This window comes from Suncus etruscus, chromosome 16, assembly GCF_024139225.1.
Source record: "Suncus etruscus isolate mSunEtr1 chromosome 16, mSunEtr1.pri.cur, whole genome shotgun sequence".
In the NCBI taxonomy this organism is placed as follows: domain Eukaryota; kingdom Metazoa; phylum Chordata; class Mammalia; order Eulipotyphla; family Soricidae; genus Suncus; species Suncus etruscus.
In genome coordinates this window covers 86,450,986-86,473,149 of record NC_064863.1, presented here as the reverse complement: position 1 = coordinate 86,473,149, position 22,164 = coordinate 86,450,986, and the positions used below count along the sequence as shown (strand labels likewise).

General features: G+C 47.5%; 1 protein-coding gene across 1 annotated transcript in view; it reads right to left on the bottom strand.

Moving 5' to 3' along the window:
* The window catches only part of HTT (huntingtin), a 121,724-nt gene that overhangs the window by 68,829 nt on the left and 30,731 nt on the right, over window positions 1–22,164 (bottom strand). Inside the window, exons 3-12 of the mRNA XM_049789694.1 lie at window positions 21,974–22,094; window positions 20,156–20,215; window positions 17,895–17,974; window positions 14,294–14,432; window positions 12,656–12,797; window positions 12,312–12,490; window positions 11,335–11,539; window positions 10,525–10,572; window positions 8,799–8,879; window positions 6,669–7,000 (exon numbers count right to left, since the gene is read on the bottom strand). Of these exons, the coding sequence (XP_049645651.1) occupies window positions 6,669–7,000; window positions 8,799–8,879; window positions 10,525–10,572; window positions 11,335–11,539; window positions 12,312–12,490; window positions 12,656–12,797; window positions 14,294–14,432; window positions 17,895–17,974; window positions 20,156–20,215; window positions 21,974–22,094 (1,387 nt within the window). The remainder of the gene's footprint in view (window positions 1–6,668; window positions 7,001–8,798; window positions 8,880–10,524; window positions 10,573–11,334; window positions 11,540–12,311; window positions 12,491–12,655; window positions 12,798–14,293; window positions 14,433–17,894; window positions 17,975–20,155; window positions 20,216–21,973; window positions 22,095–22,164) is intronic.

Here is a 22,164-nt window from a genome sequence, read left to right as displayed (position 1 = left end):
TCAGCCAATCCACACAGGCTTTTTATGCATGCAAATTAGACAGTGTTCAATCTACACTGTCAAAAGCCTGCTCAGATCAGCCAGAGTCAGAGAGGAAGTCTATGACAGTAGAACCTCTGAACTTTTGCTTGTTGTGATTGACTCACTGTGGTACATACAGTTGCAGCACAGTAACGTTCTGTCTGATACAGCGATATAGGCCTAAACCTATGTTTTAACTGCAAAATTAGGGGGTCATCTTATATGCCGGAAAATATGGTAAATTTGTACCATTCTCAACTGTTTGTCGATTAAGTCTCAAAGTGCCTCTAGTTTTGTGCTGCTGCTGAGCTAGGGAATCCAGATTCGAACATTGGACTTCATTTGACTGGGATGGGTTCTGGGCACCCATTAAATAGGCATATAACCTCTGATCTATTGTGCTGAAGAGGGTTTGGGGAAGGGATATGTGATATTCCGCCTTCCACTGCTTATGCAAATTATACGGGATTGCACTGAAACCGGAGCTACATATGGTAAGAAAACAGTCTGTTGATTTCCCAGTTCTATACACTTCAGGAACACAGCACTCTGGCAAACAAAATCTGGAGACAAGATCCCTCCAATTCATTCTATAAGGAATGTCTTGCAATTCCCAGTTACATGGCCAAAACTTTGATCCAATTACTGAGATTTGGGCCCCAGTGTTAAACATCCTTTCAAACTTTCTTTTTTTTTTTTTTTTTTTTTTATTTTATTTGGTTTTTGGGCCACACCCGGCAGTGCTCAGGGATTACTCCTGGCTGTCTGCTCAGAAATAGCTCCTGGCAGGCACGGGGGACCATATGGGACACCGGGATTCGAACCAACCACCTTTGGTCCTGGATCGGCTGCTTGCAAGGCAAACGCCGCTGTGCTATCTCTCCGGGCCCCCTTTCAAACTTTCTAAGCCTTGATTTTCAAGGATTAACATTGGAATGCCCTCTTTAAACTTAGCAGTAAAAGCTATAAAGGATAAGCTGAAGCCTCCGGGTTTGTACTAGCAAACCCCCCTTCCCTGATGCATTCTGATTTGTCAGGCAAATCATAAGGAAGTAACAATATTTGAGTTTTGTTTTGACCTTTTTTAAAAGTCCAAACTGTGGGCACAGAAACAAGTATTATTTCTCCAACGTGGTCAGAATCTATAATTCCCAGATTAATAATGTTTCCTTTGAGCATTAAACTGCTTCTTCTTAAAATCATCCCTAAAGTCTTGGAGGCATTGGCCCTATTATGCCAGATCTTATCTTACAAGGGAATTGAACTAGTATTATAGTTAAATCTTCAGGGCAGGAAATATCAAGACCACAGCTTTCTGAAGTGGCAGGATTTAATGAGCTTAAGCTTTGGAGTTCTTTTGTGTAGGCTGGGAAACTGAAGTATTGATGAAAATGAGGGGCCAGGGATTGGCCCCTGACCCAGTTTCCCAAGATAGATTAAGTTTTGGTGTGTGTGTGTGTTGTGTGTGTGTGTGTGTGTGTGTGTGTTTGGTCTGGGGGGTGTGTTTCCCAAGATAGATTAAGTTTTGGTCTGTGTGTGTGTGTGTGTGTGTGTGTGTGTGTGTGTGTGTGTGTGTGTGTGTGTGTTTGGTCTGGGGGGTGTGTTTCCCAAGATAGATTAAGTTTTGGTCTGTGTGTGTGTGTGTGTGTGTGTGTGTGTGTGTGTGTTTGGTCTGGGGTGTGTGTGTGTGTCCTTGAGCCAGAGTGTGTGTGTGTGTTTGGTCTGGGGGGTGTGTTTCCCAAGATAGATTAAGTTTTGGTCTGTGTGTGTGTGTGTGTGTGTGTGTTTGGTCTGGGGGGTGAGTTTCCCAAGATAGATTAAGTTTTGGTCTGTGTGTGTGTGTGTGTGTGTGTGTGTGTGTGTGTGTGTGTGTGTGTGTGTGTGTGTGTTTGGTCTGGGGGTGTGTGATTAAGTTTTGGTCTGGGGTGTGTGTGTGTGTGTGTGTGTTTGGTCTGGGGGGGATGTGTGTGTCCTTGAGCCAGACCAAAGAGAACTGTATCCTGCAGTGTTTGTGTGTGTGTGTGTGTGTCTGTCTGTCTGTCTGTCTGTCTGTCTGTCTGTCCTTGAGCCAGACCAAAAGAGAATTGCATCCTGCAGTGTTTTTGTAAATGTCCAATTTTGCCATAGTTAAAAGCCTCTAATGTGAACTCGTGAGGCTGGTTTTGGACCCCTTTTCCTTTTTTCTCTTTTGCTGGAGAAACAGTAAGAAACTGAAAGATATAGTCTCTCACCCAATGAAATCTTTTGCCACACCTTGAACAAGGTCCAGGTGGTTTTCGCAGGTGACAGCCACTGGTCTGATACCCTGGAGTTTGCATCTGAATAGCATATGCTGTTAAATGTGTGGTGGCAGCTGTAAGTTCTAGCATTTCTACAAGCATGTTGAAATAGAATGACATCTTTCTACCTAATTAGACATAATATAGCCTAACAATATTCTCTGGCATTATCAAAGGCTAAGGTTTTTGAACTTTTATAATTTTAATTTTAATTTTAATTGCCTGTCAATTTCAATCTGCATATGCTTGGTAACTCCCTGAAAAATCTTTGTATAACTACCCTGTACCCTGTATTTTAGAATGAATTTTTTTCCAAGCCTTCGAAGTAAGTTCACCGACAAGTTTCAAAATAGTACGGGGTAGTCTTGCCTGCTTTTTTACTTCTATGAACTCCCCTTCTATCAGTTGTCATAAGACAACGTGACTCCTGCAACCATCCTTTCAGAGTGATTTAGGCTATTAATTTTACTCCTAGAGCCTTCACACACCCACTTTGACCATTGTAAATACTGAGAAGCACTTAAACAGGTTTTTGCTATGGTGATCAACAACAATCATAATGCAGGTACAAAGTAACTCAACACAAAATGGAGAAAGAAGACCATATTCTAGGCATGCTTTCTTTAAACCAATTTAGATAATCCATATTTAAACCCTCTTAGGTTGAAGTTTGTTTGTTTTCCTGATGGGGAAATTTATTTCCGATTCTGTATTAACGCCAATCTAAGAAGTAGCCGTTGTGGGGGAAGCAGGTCAGTTCTATACTCTCTAAAGAGCTGTGTTGGAGGGAGGCTGTGATGATCTTAGAAATCTGCGTTCTGGGCCTGGAGAGATAGCACAGCGGTGTTTGCCTTGCAAGCAACCGATCCAGGACCAAAGGTGGTTGGTTCGAATCCCGGTGTCCCATAGGGTCCCCCGTGCCTGCCAGGAGCTATTTCTGAGCAGACAGCCAGGAATAACCCCTGAGCACCACTGGGTGTGGCCCAAAAACCAAAAAAAAAAAAAAAAAAAAAAAAGAAAGAAAGAAATCTGCGTTCTAATTCAATTTCTGTTAGGCCATTTTAATATCAATTTTTGAAGTTGTTTTGCTTTGAAACCCAGTATCAGGTGAAGCAACCTGAGGCTCTTCTGGCTATTGCTAATAGAAGTGGCAGAATACTAACCTCAGGGCTTCTGGCTTGACCATGTATAATAACCAGATATGCCTTTTTTTTTTTTTTTTTGGTTTTTTTTTGGTTTTTGGGCCACACCCTGTGACGCTCAGGGGTTACTCCTGGCTATGCGCTCAGAAGTTGCTCCTGGCTTCTTGGGGGACCATATGGGACGCCGGGGGATCGAACCGAGGTCCGTCCTAGGCTAGCGCAGGCAAGGCAGGCACCTTACCTCCAGCGCCACCGCCCGGCCCCCAGATATGCCTTTTTAATTTTCAGCTTTAGAGACCTTTTAGAACCAATAGAAAGTGCTTCAGATACTTTTCTTGCTAAGTTAGAGTATTAAGAGATTTCAGCCTGAATTTTTCACACCTCACCATACATGCGAACTGAAAAAAGAAAAGGAAAGGAAAAGCACTACTAGAGTGTGTTTTATCTTTTTTTTTTCTTTTTTTTCTTTAGAAGAGGAGAGGAGGGAAGGGGATAAAAAGGGAGAGGGAAGAGAAAAGAGGGGAAGAGAGGAGAGGAGATGTGAGAAGAAGAGGGAAGAGGACGGGAATGAGGTGAGAGAGGAGAAAGGGGAGAGGAGTAGAGAGGAAGAGAGAGGAGAAAGAGCCTTACCTCTCAAGTATGTTTTATCTTGACTGATGGAAGAAAGAAGGTAGCAATTTGCATGAGGAAAAGCCAGGGTTCCATGAACCAAACAGACACAAGCTTAAAAACCCACACCAGGGAAAACCATTTAAAAAGCTACAGAATTAACATCTCACCAGTTATTGGCTCAGTTCCTGTTTCAGATGCCAACTGTAATGGAAGCCTCATTCATGCTCTAAGACCAAAACACTGGAGAGACATAGGACTAGAAGCAAACACTGATGCAGAAAATAATCCACAAACACTGAAGGGGGTGAAACAGGTTCAGGAATTCCAAGAAGCAAGCCTTCCATTCCTAGGAAGCAGATAGCTCAGTGGAGGAAAGATGGAAATGTGAGAGAGTTTTTCTGAGACCAGGAATTTTTTTTTTTTTTTTGGTATTTGGGCCACACCCGGCGGTGCTCAGGGGTTACTCCTGACTGTCTGCTCAGAAATAGCTCCTGGCAGGCACGGGGGACCATATGGGACACCGGGATTCGAACCAACCACCTTTGGTCCTGGATTGGCTGCTTGCAAGACAAACGCCACTGTGCTATCTCTCCGGGCCCGAGACCAGGAATTTTTATTAGGAAGAATCCAGACCACACCCTGGAGTGAACAATAGGGCAGAACCTAGTTAATCAAACACACATTTAGGTTCATTTGCCTACTCAACAGCAGAATGTGGTGGCTGTATTGAAGCTGCAAAACCCCCAAACCTGTGCAATTTACTAACCTGTCCTTGACAGGAAGGACCTGGTGACCCCCAATTCTCAACTCAGTGTCAGAGAGCAAATATTGTATATGACATAAACGCAAGTTCAGGCCCAAATCACGGGATAGGGGCTGGAGCGATGGCATAAGCCATAGCGTCTTGCGCGCTAGCCTAGGATGGACCGCAATTCGGTCCCCTGGCATCCCATTTGGTCTCCCAAGCCAGGAGCGATTTCTGAGCACATAGCCAGGAGTAACTCCTGAGCATCACCGGGTGTGGCCCAAAAATAAAAACAAACAAAAACCCAAATCATGGGATAACCCCAAACCCAGTACAAGTGGCTAATTATTAGTTCAGCCAGGAATCAAACAACCTGAGGCTTGTCAGGGAGGAGGGAGGACGGCACTGTGGGCAGCCTCCTTCCAGGAGATCAGAGCTGAGCCACCACCAAGGACAGGGTGCAGTAAGGAGTGCAATGGCCAGCTCACACTGCACAGCCTGGCACTGTACACTCTTTCCCAGTGGTGCAGGATGCTGGCTCAAGTAGAAAGGAAGCTGCTGTCTACTGCACAGGTCAGAAAACACAAGACCCATATTAGGCTCATGGCACCCAAAGTTGCCTGGACTGGGAACACACCAAGAGTGTAGGTGGGTTGTGCTTTCTTTGACACTCCAGTCAAAAGTGGAAGATGGACCTAGGCAACAGATGTAGGCTGGTTACGCATGCAAGCACACATGCACGCACAAACGCATGCACACATGCCAGGCCCTGCTCAGCACCATGCTGGAGCTCTGACTTCCCTGAGACCTGCAATCCTGTCTCAACAGCTATCTAGAAACCACGTGCTACAATGCAGTAGCCACCACATGTCAGTCTAACACTGGCTTCATCCATATGATGGCCCGCTCCAAGTGGCTAGAATGGTTCTATGTCTCCTGCACCTGAGCTGTCAGGTCATTCCACAGGCTCGGAGCTGGTCCAAGGAACCACACAAAGCTCAAAGGGCCCCAGCAAAGCAGGATTAACCTCTGGTCTGTACTTGAAAGTTCCAAGATTCCTTAAAGCGAAAAACTCTCAACCCTACTCCTCAAAACAAGCAGCAGCAAAGCACTTCACAGTGCAATTCTGCTAACTGAATTAGGGAATAAGACCAATAATATTCCTGCTCCAAACTATCCTGTGAGGCCATCCCCAAGCTGTCTCCTGCTAAACAGCTCGGTGATCTGAGCAGCTGAAGTTCAGTCCAGGCCTAAATCCAGTACTAACTTTGTTTTGCCTTTGTGTGTGTGTGTGTGTGTGTGTGTGTGTGTGTGATTTTTGGGTCACACCCGGCAGTGCTCAGGGGAAACTCCTTGCTCTATGCTCAGAAATTGCTCCTGGCAGGCACAGGGGACCATATGGGAAGCCGGATTCGAACTGATGACCTTCTGCATGAAAGGCAAACGCCTTACCTCCATTCTATCTCTCTGGCCCCCAGTACTAGCTTTGGATGGAAGTCAGAAGCGACTAAATCAGCCAGAGTGATAGCACAGTAGGGAGGGTATTTACCTTGCACATGACCAACCCGGGTTCAATCCCCAGCATTCTATATGGTCCCCCGACCCAGCCAGTGATTCCTGAGCTCAGAGCCAAGGATTCCTGAGCACCATTAGGTGTGTCTCCAAACCAAAAACAGAAGCGATTAAACTAACATAGAGCATTTGTGTTCCTGCTTTGTTAATCTCAGGTAATGCAGAAGTTTAGGGTTGGTGGTCAAGCTTGCCCACATGGTCTAACAGCATCTGAAGCCATGCTACTCCACAGAAAGGGCAGCAGGAGAGAGGGGACCCCAGGTACGAGCCCCGGCCCCACCACTGAAACCTACTCACAATTTCAGAACTGTCAGAAGGGGTGATGGCAGAGTCTGGCCCCTCAGTCGTGGTCTGGGAGCTCTCACTGATGGGCGATGAGGCCTGTGTGCCGTCATTGAGGTCCAGGGTGGGGTCAGATGGAACAGTACTGATCTGGCTGGAGCTAGGGCTCAGAATGTCCTCCTCGTCACCATTGGTGGCTGTGCTCAGGTCCATCGAGTCGGGCTGCAGTGTGTGCTGCGCGCGTGGCTGCTCCGTGATGATGTCATGCAAGGCCGAGTCGGTCGAGCCAGGTGTGGAGAGGCCCGTGGGGGCAGCCAGCTCACCACTGGTCTCCCCCTTAACAGAGGCTGAGGACAGAGAGATGCCATCCTTTAAAGGCCAGAAAGCCACCCTCGGAGATGCCATCCTGGTTCACCCTCACCCTGCACTACACTCTTGGCTGCCAGCCACTGGGTGCAGTGGAAAGAAAGGTGACACTCAATCGCTTTTAGGCACTTTTGCGGTACCCCTTCGGCTTCTTTCAACTGGGCTCTCTCCAAGGGGAGTCCCCATAGAGCACCCTCTATGACAGAGTCCCAGGCAACCAGAGCCAGGTCCAAGGGTGAGTGGCTCCAAACACCAGGAGCAGGCAGAAGGAGGTAATAAGCACCTCTATGGACATGGCCCACCTTCAAAACTCAGTCAAGGCCTCTAACCAGGCCACAGAGATGAAGCTCAAAAGGCTGAGCTCAGGCCTGGCATAAAAGTATGTAGGTGACCACCAGCACCACAGGGTCCCAAGCTACACTAGGAACGACACCAATACAGATGAGGAGACTAATCCCAAGCACTGCCAGGTACAGCTGAAAACCTAAGAGTAAAAATTTTAACAAGGTCTCTAAACCAAATCTACATAGGGCTATAAAAACGGCAAAGCAGGTAGGGCCTTTGCCTTGGACAACCTCCAAACACTGTTAGGAGTGTGATTCCTGAGTCGAAAGCCAGGAGCAAGCCCTGAGCTTTGGCAAGTATGACCCCAAAAATAAAAAAAAATAAAGAAAAAAAGAATAGAAAAAATGAAGCAGACATACAGCTCTAAGCATAAACTGACCATTCCTTGTTTCCTCCTCACCCTTGTCCAAATAAACATACAGATGGGACCAGACCAATCACTCCAGGGCTGGCAGCATGCCTGGAAGCTGCAGGGCCAGAAGCTCCTGGGATCTCAATGCTTAGAGGTTGGTCCTGGTCATTTTCTTAGTTAGTAAAATAAGTGATTACATAATTAACCACCACTGGAATTCTGGTATTTTTCTTTCCCAATCTTGTGACCTAGAATTCAGTTATCTACAAATATCTTTTGGATATGATGATACCTCTCAGGAACATTCTTTTTTAATGCAATTATTAGTATTTTTGTCACTGTTTATCTTCTCTAAGACACATGGAGACTCCAGGTGAATTGCCTAGGAAGCTCAATTTTGTAAATTTCAGGTAAATTATTTATGAGTTTATAGTTCTGTAGGTTTCAGGTGAATTACTATGAGGCTAAATTCTATTCTGCCCCTAACAGTCCATCCAACTCAGAAGACACTGGCCCCTACAACCCAGAGGGGAAAAAAACCTTATTCTTGAGGAGAATCAACTTAATTTTAGACCCAGGGATAGCTCAGCAGACCAAGCGCGCACTGCATGTGGGGAATCCGGGTTCAATCTGGCATCTCATGGTGGCTCAAGCACGGTAGGGACTGAGAACCATCTGGCATGGCAAAATAACAGAAAACAAAATCCTCCTTTGAAGCCTCACTTCAGAGCAGTCTAAACCAAGGCAGAGAGCAGGAAGATCAGCCTTTCCGCCCAGAAGGACTCAGGCAGGCATGGGCCTTGTCCTAAGCAGGGACAGTTGCCAGTCCTACACCAGCACCTCATCACCCCAAGTACTGCCAGAAGTGCTCTGTCTAGGAACCCCAGAGCGCAGGCCGTCTGAGCACTTCTTGGGAGTCTCCTTAGCCTCCCCCAAAAGGCAGCACAGTTGAAACTAGACAGAAGTGCAGTTTCCAAAACATCTTGGCTCCTTTCCTGGCACCCAAGCGCAGGAGTAGGCAGGCCAGTGGAAGAGGGGGGGGGAGCCCACCACCACTCCTCACATTTCACGCTCAGGGCTACCTGCAAAGGCTGGGCTGCTGCCCTCTGACCTCGACTCCGAGTCGTCCTCCAGGGCAGCTGCTTCTCCCAGGAGCACCTTCCCTGAGAGAGAGGGAGCAGAAGGCACTCAGCCTGCTGGACACAGAAAGGCCTGGGCAATGCCCATTCCAATCAATTTCGGGTGGAAGTCACCACTGGAATGTTGTGGATACACATTTTGACATCTCTGGAATGCCAAACCCAAAGCAGTCTTACAGGTACTAATAGAATCTATAACCCGACATGGGGAAAAGTTAAAAATCAATGATTCTCAAATTATCAAAGTACTTTAATAATAAATGTTATTGATCTAGGTTATTGTTAATGTTTAATAATTTATATATCTTTAATCTTTAGATGCTGAGTTATGGTGACAACATAGTATCTTAGCTCTCTCCAAGTAACATAACAGAATTTCAAAATAAAACTTATTTTATACCAAAAGATTACTTTTACTTTATATTATCCTTTAATTTGCTTGGTACTCGGGTTGCCAGTAAGGACCAACTGTATGATTTGAAAAGATAACATCTGGGGCCAGTGAGATAGCATGGAGGTAAAGCATTTGCCTTGCATGCAGAAGGTCGGTGGTTCAAATCCTGGCATCCCATATGATCCCCTGAGCCTGCCAGGAGCAATTTCTGAGCATAGAGCTAGGAGTAACCCCTGAGCGCTGCTGGGTGTGACCCAAAAACAAAAACAAACACAAAACAAAAAAAAAAAAAGGAAATATCTTTTGCAAAACTCTAAAAATATGTTTTACAGTTCATGGCTTTCCAATTATATTGATATTTTTAAAAAGTCTTACTCTGATTTAATTCAGTAAATTGCCATTTTTACATTATAAACGTCATCAAATGATACACAAAATTGGAGATTAACAATTTTTTTCTTTGGTTTTTGGGCCACACCCGGTGGTGCTCAAGGGTTATTCCTGGCTCTGCGCTCAGAAATCACTCCTGGCTAGTTCTGGGGACCATATGGAATATCAGGGATCAAGCACAGATTGGTCCCAGTAGGCCACATGCAAGGCAAATGCTCTACCACTGTGCTATGGCTCCAGCACCGGGTACCATATGGATACCAAGGGATTGAAGCCGGCTCCATCCCAGGCTGGCTACATGCAAGGCAAATGCCTTCTGCTGTGCTATTGCTCCAGTCTCTGCGGGATTTCCAATTTCTAACTTGACCGCTGTTCACCAATATTCTAAGGAGTGTGGTAACTTTCGTTAAGTGACATGGAGATGATATGAAAGTCAAAAAGTAGAAATTGGGTGGGAGAGACAGTATGGTGGTTGACCCAGGTTCAGTCCCTGGCAATCCAAGTCCACCAACAGAGTCAGGAATAAACTCTTGAGCTCTGCCAGGTGAGGACCAAAAAAGAAAAAAATTAAAAAATGTTAAAAATGTTCAAAAGCCCTCCTCATACAATCCCATGCTCAGCACATCTGTCAGGCCCATAGCTGCAGAAGTGTCCAGGCATGGTCATAGGGCCTCAACAGCATTTTTGACAACAATCTTTGAAGGGACAACACAGAGGAGTCCATGGAAGCTGAAGGGTAGAGGCGGGCCTGTTTTCTGCCAAGGGCTATGTGGGCTGTAAGCCATTCTTGGGACCAGCTCCACTTGACATTCCCTAACCCTGATTTATGAAAACACAAAAGGCAGGGAGATTCAACAGGAAGATTTGGATTTCCCCAATAATCACCTTTTTGTTTTCTGGAAAGCATGGGGCTGCAGGAAGACCCTCCTCCAACTGAAATGAAAGTGAGGTAAAAGTTAAAAACACTGAGAAGCAATTCCAAGAATGCTTCTAGAAGCCAAGGACCCATTTCCATAAGCAGCACCTGGCACCATCCAGCAGCAAAAGCCTGTCAGTCACTGCCAGCCCAGGCTCTGAAGCTAAGGCCTCAAAATGTCACAAGAGCCTCCATAAAGGTTTTTCTGTTTTAATTTTTTTTTTTTTGGTGGTGGGGGGGGGGGCGCAACACCCAGCAGTGCTCATGGATTACTCCCAGCTCAGCACTCAGGAATTACTCCTGCCAGTGCTTCGAAAACCATCTGAGATGCGAGGGATCAAACCCAGGTCAACAGTGTACAAGCCAAGGGCCCTACCCACTGTGCTGTCACCCTAGCTCCTAAAGGGCATTTGAAAGCCACATCAGAAATCCCAGCCATCTGTCTGACTCAGCCAAGCAGGCAGGGGATTTGCTTGTAGGACAGTGGGGGGGGGGGGGGGGGGGAATACACCTACCATCCTGCTCGGGGGCAGCTCCGCCCACTATGTGAAAGCTGGACCCCAAGTGTGTCTAATGGTTTCCCCAGCACCACACGCAGGGCCCTCCTGAGAAAACCAGGACCCCAATACACCAAGAAGCACAGAGGAGGGCAGATGGGTCCCCAGGATGGATAGTGGTAGCTCTAACCCTCCACTCCCAAACACCTTGAAGTCTTGAAGACTCCATGTTGGGCACAACCGTCACTCCTCTTCCCATCCTGCCCTGACCCGCTCACTCACTAATCAGCTCCACAATGCTCCCGCTCCGACTCCGGCAGTCCCACTCATCCTTGGCACCCACCAGCTGCCCCCAACCGCCGGCCATGGTCAGGGTGACCAGAAGCTCTGGTGGGGGGGTACGCAAAAGCTGCTGCAGGAGCTCCAACGCGCCGGTAACAACATTGTGGTCCTGGTGCTGAGTGTAGTGCAGGGCCAGCTTGTATACCTGGAGGCACAGAACCAAGTCCCAGCATAAAACCTCATCCAAAGATGCCCAGCCATGTCCAACCAGTCAGAATCAATGTAAGATGCAGGCAGCTTCTAGGTCCAGGCTCGCCTTTGCAAGTCCTGCAAAGCAGGGTGCAACCCTGCAGGTCCTGAGTATTGCAAAGATGATCCTGCAGGTTTCTAGCAGCTCCACATGGAGAGGGCCAATTACCACTAGGAGCAGCCAGTAGACCCTCCTCCCAAGTGAGTAGCCAGGATAAAGAACACCAAGAAACTGAAGGCCCTGTGCCTGCCTGCACTGTGAGCTGTGCCAGGCAGCACGGCTGCCCCCACAGAGGCAAGAGCACCATCAGGGGCTGCTGAGGTAGAGTCCTAGACTCCCCAAGTCTCACAGCCATGCAGAGCCCACTGGGCCCTGGACCAGTACAGTGCCTGGAATCCACAGGTCGGGAGCTCAGAATTGAGTTTAGGTCAAAAGGTGGTGTGCCGTGAGTCAGTGTCTGCAGGAGAGTTCAGGACACATTTTTCCACAAGTCACATGGAGAACACCAAGAGACTGGGCGCCAGAGTCCATAGTTTTTCTTCTATTTTGGGGGGAACACCCAGCGGTGCTCAAGGGTCCAAACTCTTAGCTCTGTACTCAGGGATCATTACTGCCCTCCCTACTGTACTGTAACATCCCCAGAGTCCATGTTTGAACACACAGAGATACCTCCTTTCCCCAGCAAAGGAAAGCTGTCAGATCAACTGTAACACCTCGTGGCTCCTACCTGAACAAGCTGCTCTGTCGAAGGTGAGACCTCCATTTCCTTCCGTGTCACCCCAAAGCTGCCTTTCAAGCTGGTATCCTTGACCTGCTGCTGCAGTAGGGGTACCAAATACCTCAGTGTGAGCAGCACCCCGAGAATGAGAAGTGTGGAGTGTCCATCCTCAATGGGAACAAGCAAGCCTGCAACGAAGTGGCCACACCTCAGCCTCACAGCATGGGCAGACCCTGCAGCCCACTACCATGGCACTGTCAGTGAGGCAGCAGGGATTGCAGGGCAGGGAAGGGTCCTAGGCACCATGGAGCCACTGGGGTATCCGACCAGCAAGTAGCAGTCAGGCCCTTTACCCAGGAGCACACTGAGCAGCCAGCTGTAGAAGTACTGTGTCCTCCGGGAGTACTGGCAAATGCTGACAACAGCACCAGCCGCGGTGCGCCGTACAGTCGGGGAATTGGCATGCAAGTTAGCGATGAAAGCCTTCAACAAAACCTGCAGAAAAAACAACGCGTGTCCAGGCTGGCAGCTCATGAAGCCCATCATCCTCTGAAGACACACACATGAGTTCTGATGCCCACAGAAGACCCATAAAGCCAGAGCCGCCAACCCAGACTGTCCTTCAGCTGACCAAGAGCTTCCTGAGCTGAGGCTGAGAGCTGGCTGGACAGAGCAGAAGCCCCATCGGAGTAGCAGATGGAGCAGCCTGAACCCTCAGCACCATGGTACCCTCCCACACCTCGCTCGACACCCTGCACCCACATGCAGCCAGGCCAACCCAAGCAGGACTCAGCAGGAGGGGCTAGAAAGGTGCTTCCATAAGGGCCGGGAACCGCAAGCAAACCAAAGCCGGACAATGGGACCCGTGTCCTCTGTCTCCAGACAGCCGGGAAGAGCAGGCACTGGGTGCTCACGACTGGAGAGTGCTCAATCCCTGGAGGAGAGGCATGGGAGAGGGGTATGGGAGAGGGACCATATGATGGGGCCACATCTCCATACGCCACACACCCAGCCACACAGCAGGAGAGCACCAGGCGGCTGGGCTTGAGCTCAAGCAGTCCCATGCGCACTGCCAGGTGAGGGAATGCAGAGCCCTGGAACCCACTCTCTAGGAAAGGCCCCCCACACAAAGCAGAAACCGAAACAGAAAGAAGCTCCTCGAGGCCTCCAAAGGACATCAAGTTTATGTAAACAATGCAATGCCAGAAACGGAAGAGTATGTCAAGGTCTTGGGCACAAGGGAAAAAGGCATAAGCAGGTAATGGGATGGTGGTGATTAGACGCATCCCGGATGCCATATTTATAGGGACATCCAATCTCCAGCTGGAGCTGCAGCACAGTGGGGCATGCACTGGCCTTGCACATGATGAACCAAGTCTGAATCTCCAGCAATTCATTTGGTCCCCCAACCCCTTCCAGGAGTGATCCCTGAGCTCAGATTCATGAGTAAGCCTTGAACACTGCCAGGTGAGACCCCAAAAAACAAAACAAAGAAAAAGTTCCAGGACCAAGCATCAACACAGAGGATAGGGCATTTACAAAGCCAACCCAGGTTCGATCCCGGGTATGCCATAGGGTCACCCAAGCACCACCAGAATTGATCCCTGAGCACAGAGCCAGCAGAAGCCCCTAAGCATCACTGGATATGGCCCCAAAACAAAAAAGTAATTGAAGCAGAGAGTGTGCAGCAGGTAGGGTGATTGCTTGCTTTGAATGCACCCAGCCCAGATTTGATCACCAGAATCTTTTATGGTCCCCAGACCCTGACAGGAGTGATTACTGTGTGCAGAGCCAGGATTAAGTCCTGAGCACTGCAGGGTGTAGCCCAAAAACAAAGAAGCAAACATAGAAATCCTAAATAAAGGCCACAATGTATAAAACCCTGAAAATAACACAATGTACTGACAGTTCCAGAAAGAAAAAATAAATACAGCATGACTAGAGCTCCTAAGTCACCAGAGAGCCCATTCACAAGTACACCACAACTGTACCTTAATTTCATTGTCATTCGCAAAGTTGCCAAAGGAAGCCATAATCTTGGGGATTGCTGCAGCCAAGGTCTCCTGAACAGACTCCTCAGGTCTCTTGCTTGTGTGAGTCAGACAAGGCAATAGGTTGACCAGGTATGGCCTGTATATAAGAAGCAGAGAGCAGGAGTAATTCAACCAGCAACTCGGTGCTTGGTATGAGAAGGCCAGGCTTCCTGGCATGCCACTCTCCCACATACACACAGCAATCCTCCACCAGCACTGCCCCTCCATCAAAGACCCACTAGGCCTGGCTTAAGGTGCTTAGAATATTACAATAGTCATATTTTCCATTGAAAAGTGGCAGATGAGAAAATGCCATTTTTACAACAAAACTGAAGAAATATGGGGCCCGGAGAGATAGCACAGCGGCGTTTGCCTCGCAAGCAGCCAATCCAGGACCAAAGGTGGTTGGTTCGAATCCCCAGTGTCCCATATGGTCCCCCGTGCCTGCCAGGAGCTATTTCTGAGCAGACCGCCAGGAGTAACCCCTGAGCACCGCCGGGTGAGGCCCCAAAACCAAAAAAAAAAAAAAAAAAAAAAAGAAATATGGGCCAGATTAATAGTAGAACTGGTAGGGTGTCACATTACATGTGGTCAACCCAAATACTACTCCTGACATACCATATGGTCCCTCAAGCACCACCAGGAGTGATTCCTGAGCAGAGCCAGGAATAACTCCTGAACATTGTCAGATATGGCCCTAAAATAAAAAACAAGAAAAAATAAAACAATATTGAAACCTCAACTACAATTTTAAAGATTAATTTAAGGAAAATGTAGCTAGGAAAAAACATTATAGTCTTTTGTTCAAAAGCCTAACAAGCCCCTGCAGGGCATGCCTCCCCCTTGCAAGGCCTAAAATTTCAGGGGTCCTCAAACTTTTTAAACAGGGGTCCAGTTCACTGTCCTTCAGACTGTTGGAGGGCCAGATTATAGTAAAAACAAAAATTATGAACAAATTTTTATATATATATATATATACATATATATATATATATATATCTTATTTAGAAGTGAAGAAACAAAATGGGAATAAATACAATATGTGGCCCACGGGCCGTAGTTTGAGGACCATTGCCCTAAATAGTACCTGTATGTGACTGGCGCCATATGGTGGCAAAAAGAGGTGCACATAGGTGATAAGCAAACTGAGGTGGGTTTGTGGGCCTTTCCAGGACAGTGCAAACCTGTGGTGTCAGCAGTTGGCGACAGACTTCTGGGTGAGAAGTCTGAATTTTATTCGTATGGCTCAAGGTGTGAGCCTAGAGTTTCACACTTAAGAAAAATGCATTCTGGGGCTGGAGAGATAGCATGGAGGTAGACCGTTTGCTTTGTATGCAGAAGGACAGTGATTCGAATCCAGGCATCCCATATGGTTCCCCAAGCCTGCCAGCAGCAATTTATTGTCTTTCTTTCTTTCTTTCTTTCTTTCTTTCTTTCTTTCTTTCTTTCTTTTTTTTTTTTGGTTTTTGGGTCAGCGCTCAGGGGTTACTCCTGGCTCTAGGCTCAGAAATCGTTCCTGGCAGGCTCAGGGGATCATATGGGATCTGAGATTCGAACCACCGTCCTTCTGCATGCAAGGCAAACCCCTTACCTCCATGCTATCTCTCCAGGCCATCCAGGAGCAATTTCTGAGCATAGAGCCAGGAGTAATCTCTGAGCACTGTCGGTGTGACCCCCTCCAAAAAAAAAAAAAGAAAAATGCATTCCACCATAGACACATTCCAGGCCTCCAATCATGTTTTCTGATGTACTTTTTTGTTCACTTCAGCTATGCTTGGAGGACATTTAGTGCCAGGAATCAAATCTGGAGCTCCCATATGTAAAGGGTATACTCCATCCAGCCCTTTATGCAGTTCTCATGTTTGTGGTTGTTGTTTTTGTATTTATAAGCTATACTCAGGGGTCCTCAGGGGTTACTACTGGCTTTTAACTCAGGAATCATTTGAAAGACAATCATTTCGTATACTCATTCATATTCTTTTTTTTTTTTTTTTTTTTTTTTTGGTTTTTGGGTCACACCCAGCGGTGCTCAGAAATTGCTCCTGGCAGGCACAGTGGACCATATGGGACACCGGGATTCGAACCAACCACCTTAGGTCCTGATCGGCTGCTTGCAAGGCAAACACCGCTGTGCTATCTCTCCGGGCCCTCATTCATAATTCTTACGGTCACTTTGTTGCTTCAAAAAATACAATAATCTGGGCCCGGAGAGATAGCACAGCGGCCTTTGCCTTGCAAGCTGCCGATCCAGGACCAAAGGTGGTTGGTTCGAGTCCCGGTGTCCCATATGGTCCCCCGTGCCTGCCAGGAGCTATTTCTGAGCAGAGAGCCAGGAGTAACCCCTGAGCAATGCCGGGTGTGGCCCAAAAACCAAAAAAAATAAATAAAAATCTTGGGGCCGGAGCGATAACACAGTGGTAGGGCACTTGCTTTGCATGCGGCTGACCCAGGATGGACCTCAGTTCAATCCCTGGCATCCCATATGGTCCCCCCAAGCCAGGAGCGATTTCTGAGTGCTGAGTGCATGGTCACATAGTCAGGAGTAACCCCTGAGCGTCACCGGTTGTGACCCCAAGACAAACAAAATCAAAACAAAACAATAATCTTCTCAGGAAAATAAAGGACTATGGAAAGAACATCTTCGGACTGGGAAGGGGAGGGGTGGCCTGGCAGGATGCTGCTCATGTTCACACCTGTGTTCCTGTGACACCAGAAGTGTGCTCAGCCCGTCCACTCCCAAAGTATTTCAGAGAGCTGTGGTGAGCCTATATTAATAAATACAAATACTGAATCACATCAGACCCCTGGCAACACATGCTCACCATATGCCCAGTGTCTGTAGTCAGCTGAGGCTCAGGATCAGGGAAGTGGCTGAGGGTAGAGTGAGTACCAGTAGTACCCAAAGTCTAAAGCTCAGGATCACCCTGCTCCATGAGAAGGAAGGAAACAAGGAACAGGACTGGTTCACTTCTCTACACACAAATCCTGATACACTCCCACATGGTTTGAGCTGCCCATTCTCGAGTTCTGGGGGTTGCACTGAGGATGCTCCTGGCCCTGTATTTAGACAACACTCCTGATGTGTTGGTGGGACTATGGTCCTGAGGAAGTGCCTGAGAATAGAACTAGGGTCTGCTGTATGCCAGGTCAGTGTCTAAACCTCTGTGTCATGTTTCTGGCCCTAAGATCCCCAGGAAATGGGCAAGGTACCTCCTCCCACTTCTCTCAGCAGCCACAGAGGTTGCAGCTCAGCAGTCTTTTTGGCAATAGAGGATACACAAGATACTCTGGTGCTATGCAGTAGGATAGTGAAGAACACTGCCAAGACTGAGAGGGGAAATGACACACAACAAACCCCAACCAACAAATATGAGATTGTGTCTGTTTGTAAGTACTAAAAAAAAAACAACTCCAAGCTGTAACTTGGAGGACATGGTAGACAGCCACAGCTAGAGGTCAGGGAACACATTTAAGTTGCTGAGCTGAAACCATGGAATCCTGGGAGCAACCCCACCACCATCAAGAAAGGAGTGACGAGCCCGAACAAGGTATGACCCACCTGCATTTCTGGGGCCGGACCAGGTGTGCCAGCTCAGCAAACCTCCACAGGGCAGCACGCAGGCTCCGAGGAGCGCCATTCTGAAGGATTGAATAAGAGAACATCAGAGGGCCAGAGACATCCTGATGTAGGGGAGTTGCTGACTTTGCACGTGGCCAACCAGGGTTCAATCACCAGCAACACAGATGATCCCCCAAGTGCTGCCAGGTGTTAAATGCTGAGTGCAGAACCAGGAGTAATATCAAGAGTGTAGCGGTGGCGCTGGAGGTAAGGTGCCTGCCTTATCTGCGCTAGCCTAGGAGACGGACCGCGGTTCGATCCCCCGGCGTCCCATATGGTCCCCCAAGCCAGGAGCGACTTCTGAGCGCATAGCCAGGAGTAACCCCTGAGCGTTACCGGGTGTGGCCCAAAAACCAAAAAAAAAAAAAAAGAGTGTGGCCCCAGAACAACATAAATAGAGACAATAGTTAAGTTAATTGTAGTACTGGTCACCAAGGAAATGTCCCATAAACAGAAGCTGTGGTCATTCTCACTGTCTATTTTAAAGAGAAATGGCACTTAAATGAGTAAGCCCTTTAACATCAAGGTCTAATTAGGAAGACTTCTTTCTTTGCATGTATTTGTCCCACCTGGGTGGGAAGAACCCAAGGGGTGCTCCTACTCTTCCCAATAAAGATCTCAGTTCAGAGACTTCTCCCAATTTTAGTTCTACAGTTTGTCTGTCTACCTGCCAGTGCCCTTTGCCTGCTTGCAGGTAGCTTGTGGTCAAAGGTCCTGAGCCTGTTTTATCTCTTAAACTGGTGTGGATTATTTCCTATGTCGGCATTTCTTCCAGACCCATGTTTTCCGATAAACCCAGGATTGTTAAAGCAACGTTAAAGCTACAAGAAATTGGGGGCCCAAGCACAGAGGGTAGAGTATTTGCCCTGCACACAGCCAACCTGGGTTCAACCTCCAGCATCCCATATGATCCATCCCTGAGTCTGTCAGAAGTGATTTCTGACCAAAGATCCAGGAGCAACCCTTAGTACTTACAGGCATGACTCAAAAACAGAAAAAAAAGTATCATTTTGTGACGGGAGCAATAGCACAGCAGGTATTTTTTTGCCTTGCACATGGCCAACCCGATTTCGATGCTCAGAACAATTTCTGAGTGCACAGAGTAACCCTGAATGCCACTGGGTGTGGGCCACCCCCAAAAAAAGAAAAAATAGCTTTAAAAAATTGATTGTGAGGTTACCCCTCCCCAATGCCTTATGTTAATATCACTTGAATGGTCAGACCCACCCACACCTGGGAGGGGTCTGCTGTTTGGAATAAAGAATATCAGATGCTGGGGCCAAAGAGATAGCATGGAGATAAGGCGTTTGCCTAGCATGCAGAAGGTCGGTGGTTCGAATCCGGCATCCCATATGGTCCCCCGAGCCTGCCAGGAGTGATTTCTGAGCATAGAACCAGGAGGAGGAACCCCTGACGGATGTGGCCCAAAAACCAAAAACCAGAACCAAAAAAAAAAAAAAAAAAGGAATATCAGATGCTGGCTAGAGGAGGAAAGGGGAGAAAGAAAGGTAGCAAGGAAGCATGAGGAGCAGCTAAAAGGGAAACAGGCAGAAAGATCCACAGGAACAAACAAGAAGCTGCTTGGAAAAGGCTTAGCATAGAAACCATGTTAGGAAATGCACATGGCAGAGAGTGCCGTGAAATTAAGCTGTCTTATTCCTGAAACTTAATTGACTGCCTGTGAAATTATTTCTCCACCGTTACCCTGAATCTCCAGACCTGCCAGCAGAAAGGGCTACATCGCCTTGCCAAGGAAGGCCTCACCCAGACGCGTTGGGCATTAGACTTTATATTTTATTATTAACATAACAATTGATCACTTAAAACTTCTCATCCTATCTCATTCAGGAAAGCAAAGCAATGCATTACTCAGCCAATCACACTTCCAGGAAAGGGAAGCTGACAGTTCTGATGAGCCATTTTCAGTAGGAATAAGAGTCCTAAGGAGGGACTGGAGCCATAACATAATAGGATGGGCTTTTACCTTGCACACAACAGACCCAGGTTCAATCTCCATCATCCCACACAGTCCCCCCTCAAGCTCCGTCAAGAATGATCCTTGAGCACAGGGCCTGAAGTAAGCCCTAAACTTCACCGGATGTAGCCCGAAGACCAAACAAAACAAAGAGCAATGGGAAGCCCCATTTTGGTGGGAAGAAGAGTCGTGAAGAGCCCCCATTTCAGCGGGGTCATGAACCTACCTTTTTTATTTCCTTATAAAGCTCGAGCTGTAGCCGTGGGAGGTTGGAGTCCATCAGCGCCTGAAATCATAGCCCAGAAATAAGCTCACAATACAGTCACAGTTTCACAGGAAGTTCAGAACAGTACGAAGAATGCAAGCTGGCATCAAAGTAGAAGGACTTTAGGAAGATAGAAATGCCTGTATACAGGAAGCTCTGGAATTAGAGGCTTGGGTTACTTGCTCATAAAGACAGGAGCACTGGGCAATGCCTGACTGAGCACAATACCAAGAAGCACCACTGGGGCCAGAGAGATAGCACAGCAGTAGGGCATTTGCTCCCTTCTTTCCTTCCTTTCTTTCTCTCTTTGCTTCTTTCTTTTCTTTCTCTCTTTCTCTTCCTTCCTTTCTTTGTCTTTCTTTCTTTCTTTCCTTCCTCTCTCTTTCCTTTCCTTCCTTTCCTTCTTTCTTTCCTTCCTTTCCTTATTTTCTTCCTTCCTTCCTTCCTTTCCCTCCCTCCCTCCCTCCCTCTCTCCTTCCCTTTCTCTCTCACATCACACCTGGCAGCACTTAGAAGTTACTCCTGCCTCTCCACTCAGAAATCACTCCTGTCAGGCACAGGGGACCATATGGGATGCCAGAATTCAAACCACCGTACATCCTGGATTAGCTGTGTGCAAGGCAAATGCTCTACTGCTGTGCTAAGTCTCCAGCCTCAACAGGGTGATTTCTGAGTGTCGAGCCCAGAGTAACCCCTAAGCACAGCTGGGTGTGGCCTAAAAACCAATCAATCAAGTTAAAAAAAAAAAAAAAAGAAGCAGCACCACCACTGGTGCTAACCAAAAACCTTACAGAGGGGGCTGGAGTGGTGGTGCAAGTGGTAGGGCATCTACCTTGCACGTGCTAACTTGGGTTGGACCATGGTTCGATTCCCTGGTGTCCCATATGCTCCCCCAACCAGGAGCAATTTCTAAATGCATAGCCAGGAGTAACCCCTGAGCGTCACTTGGTGTGGCCCAAAAAACCAAAAATAAATAAAGTACACATTAAGAAAGAAAACATAGAGAATGTTACATTTATAACAATGAAAAACTACATTTCATAAAAATCATGAAATGCTCCCCCAGTTTAGCCCTAGAAGTCCTCTGGTCTAGATGGCCAAAAGCTGTAATGGGTCACTTGAGCACCATTTGGAAGCCCTCCAGAGACAAGTGGGAAGACCAAGGATAGATGGCCAAAGCCAAAAGCAGCACTCACAGAGGAAAGACTTCATATCTGGTGATGGCCAGCAGAGGGCACTGGGCAATGGAAAGGACCAGGAAGAAAGCAGAGTCAAGGAGACCTCCCAGTCATTGCCACCCACTCTACTTCCCCATCTCCCTTCCCAGATTTGGTACACTGACCCTACTCCCCAACTAACAGTGTAAGTCACATCCTGACCCACACAGGGCCAGATAGTGGCCAAAACTAGGTTTGATCCAGCACTGCCAAGGAACCTCCAAGCACTGCAAAGAGTGAGCCCTGAGTGCAGAGTAAAGGGCAGACAGTTCAGCAACTGATTTGACTTGGCACAAACACCCCCAACCTTGCACCAGAAATGACCCTGCATACATTCCAGGGCTCCCTCCTCCTTCCGGATCCATGGAGTATTGGCCTTGGGGATATAAGTCAGCCCAGAGGCACTGCTGTTTGGATCCCCAAAGGCACAGCAAAGCTGCAGCAAGCCTAGCCACTAAATGTACAGTCCCAGTTATCACATGAAAATGAATGAAACCTAAATCCAAGTGCCACAGTGGGTCCATGCGCTGGTGCTGGATCCCAGCACACGCAGAGAACAGACCTTTATGACTTTGTTGAGACATTCATCAGCCACCATCCTCACATCTGACTCGGCGTCATCACTACACAGCAGGAAGAGCTCCATGGCAATGCCCAGGAGCTTCTGAAATTCTGGAGAATTTCTGAGGGAAAAAAGAAGATAAAGTGTCACAGCCCAGAAGGGCCCCAAAAGAAAGGAAGACAAAAATGAAA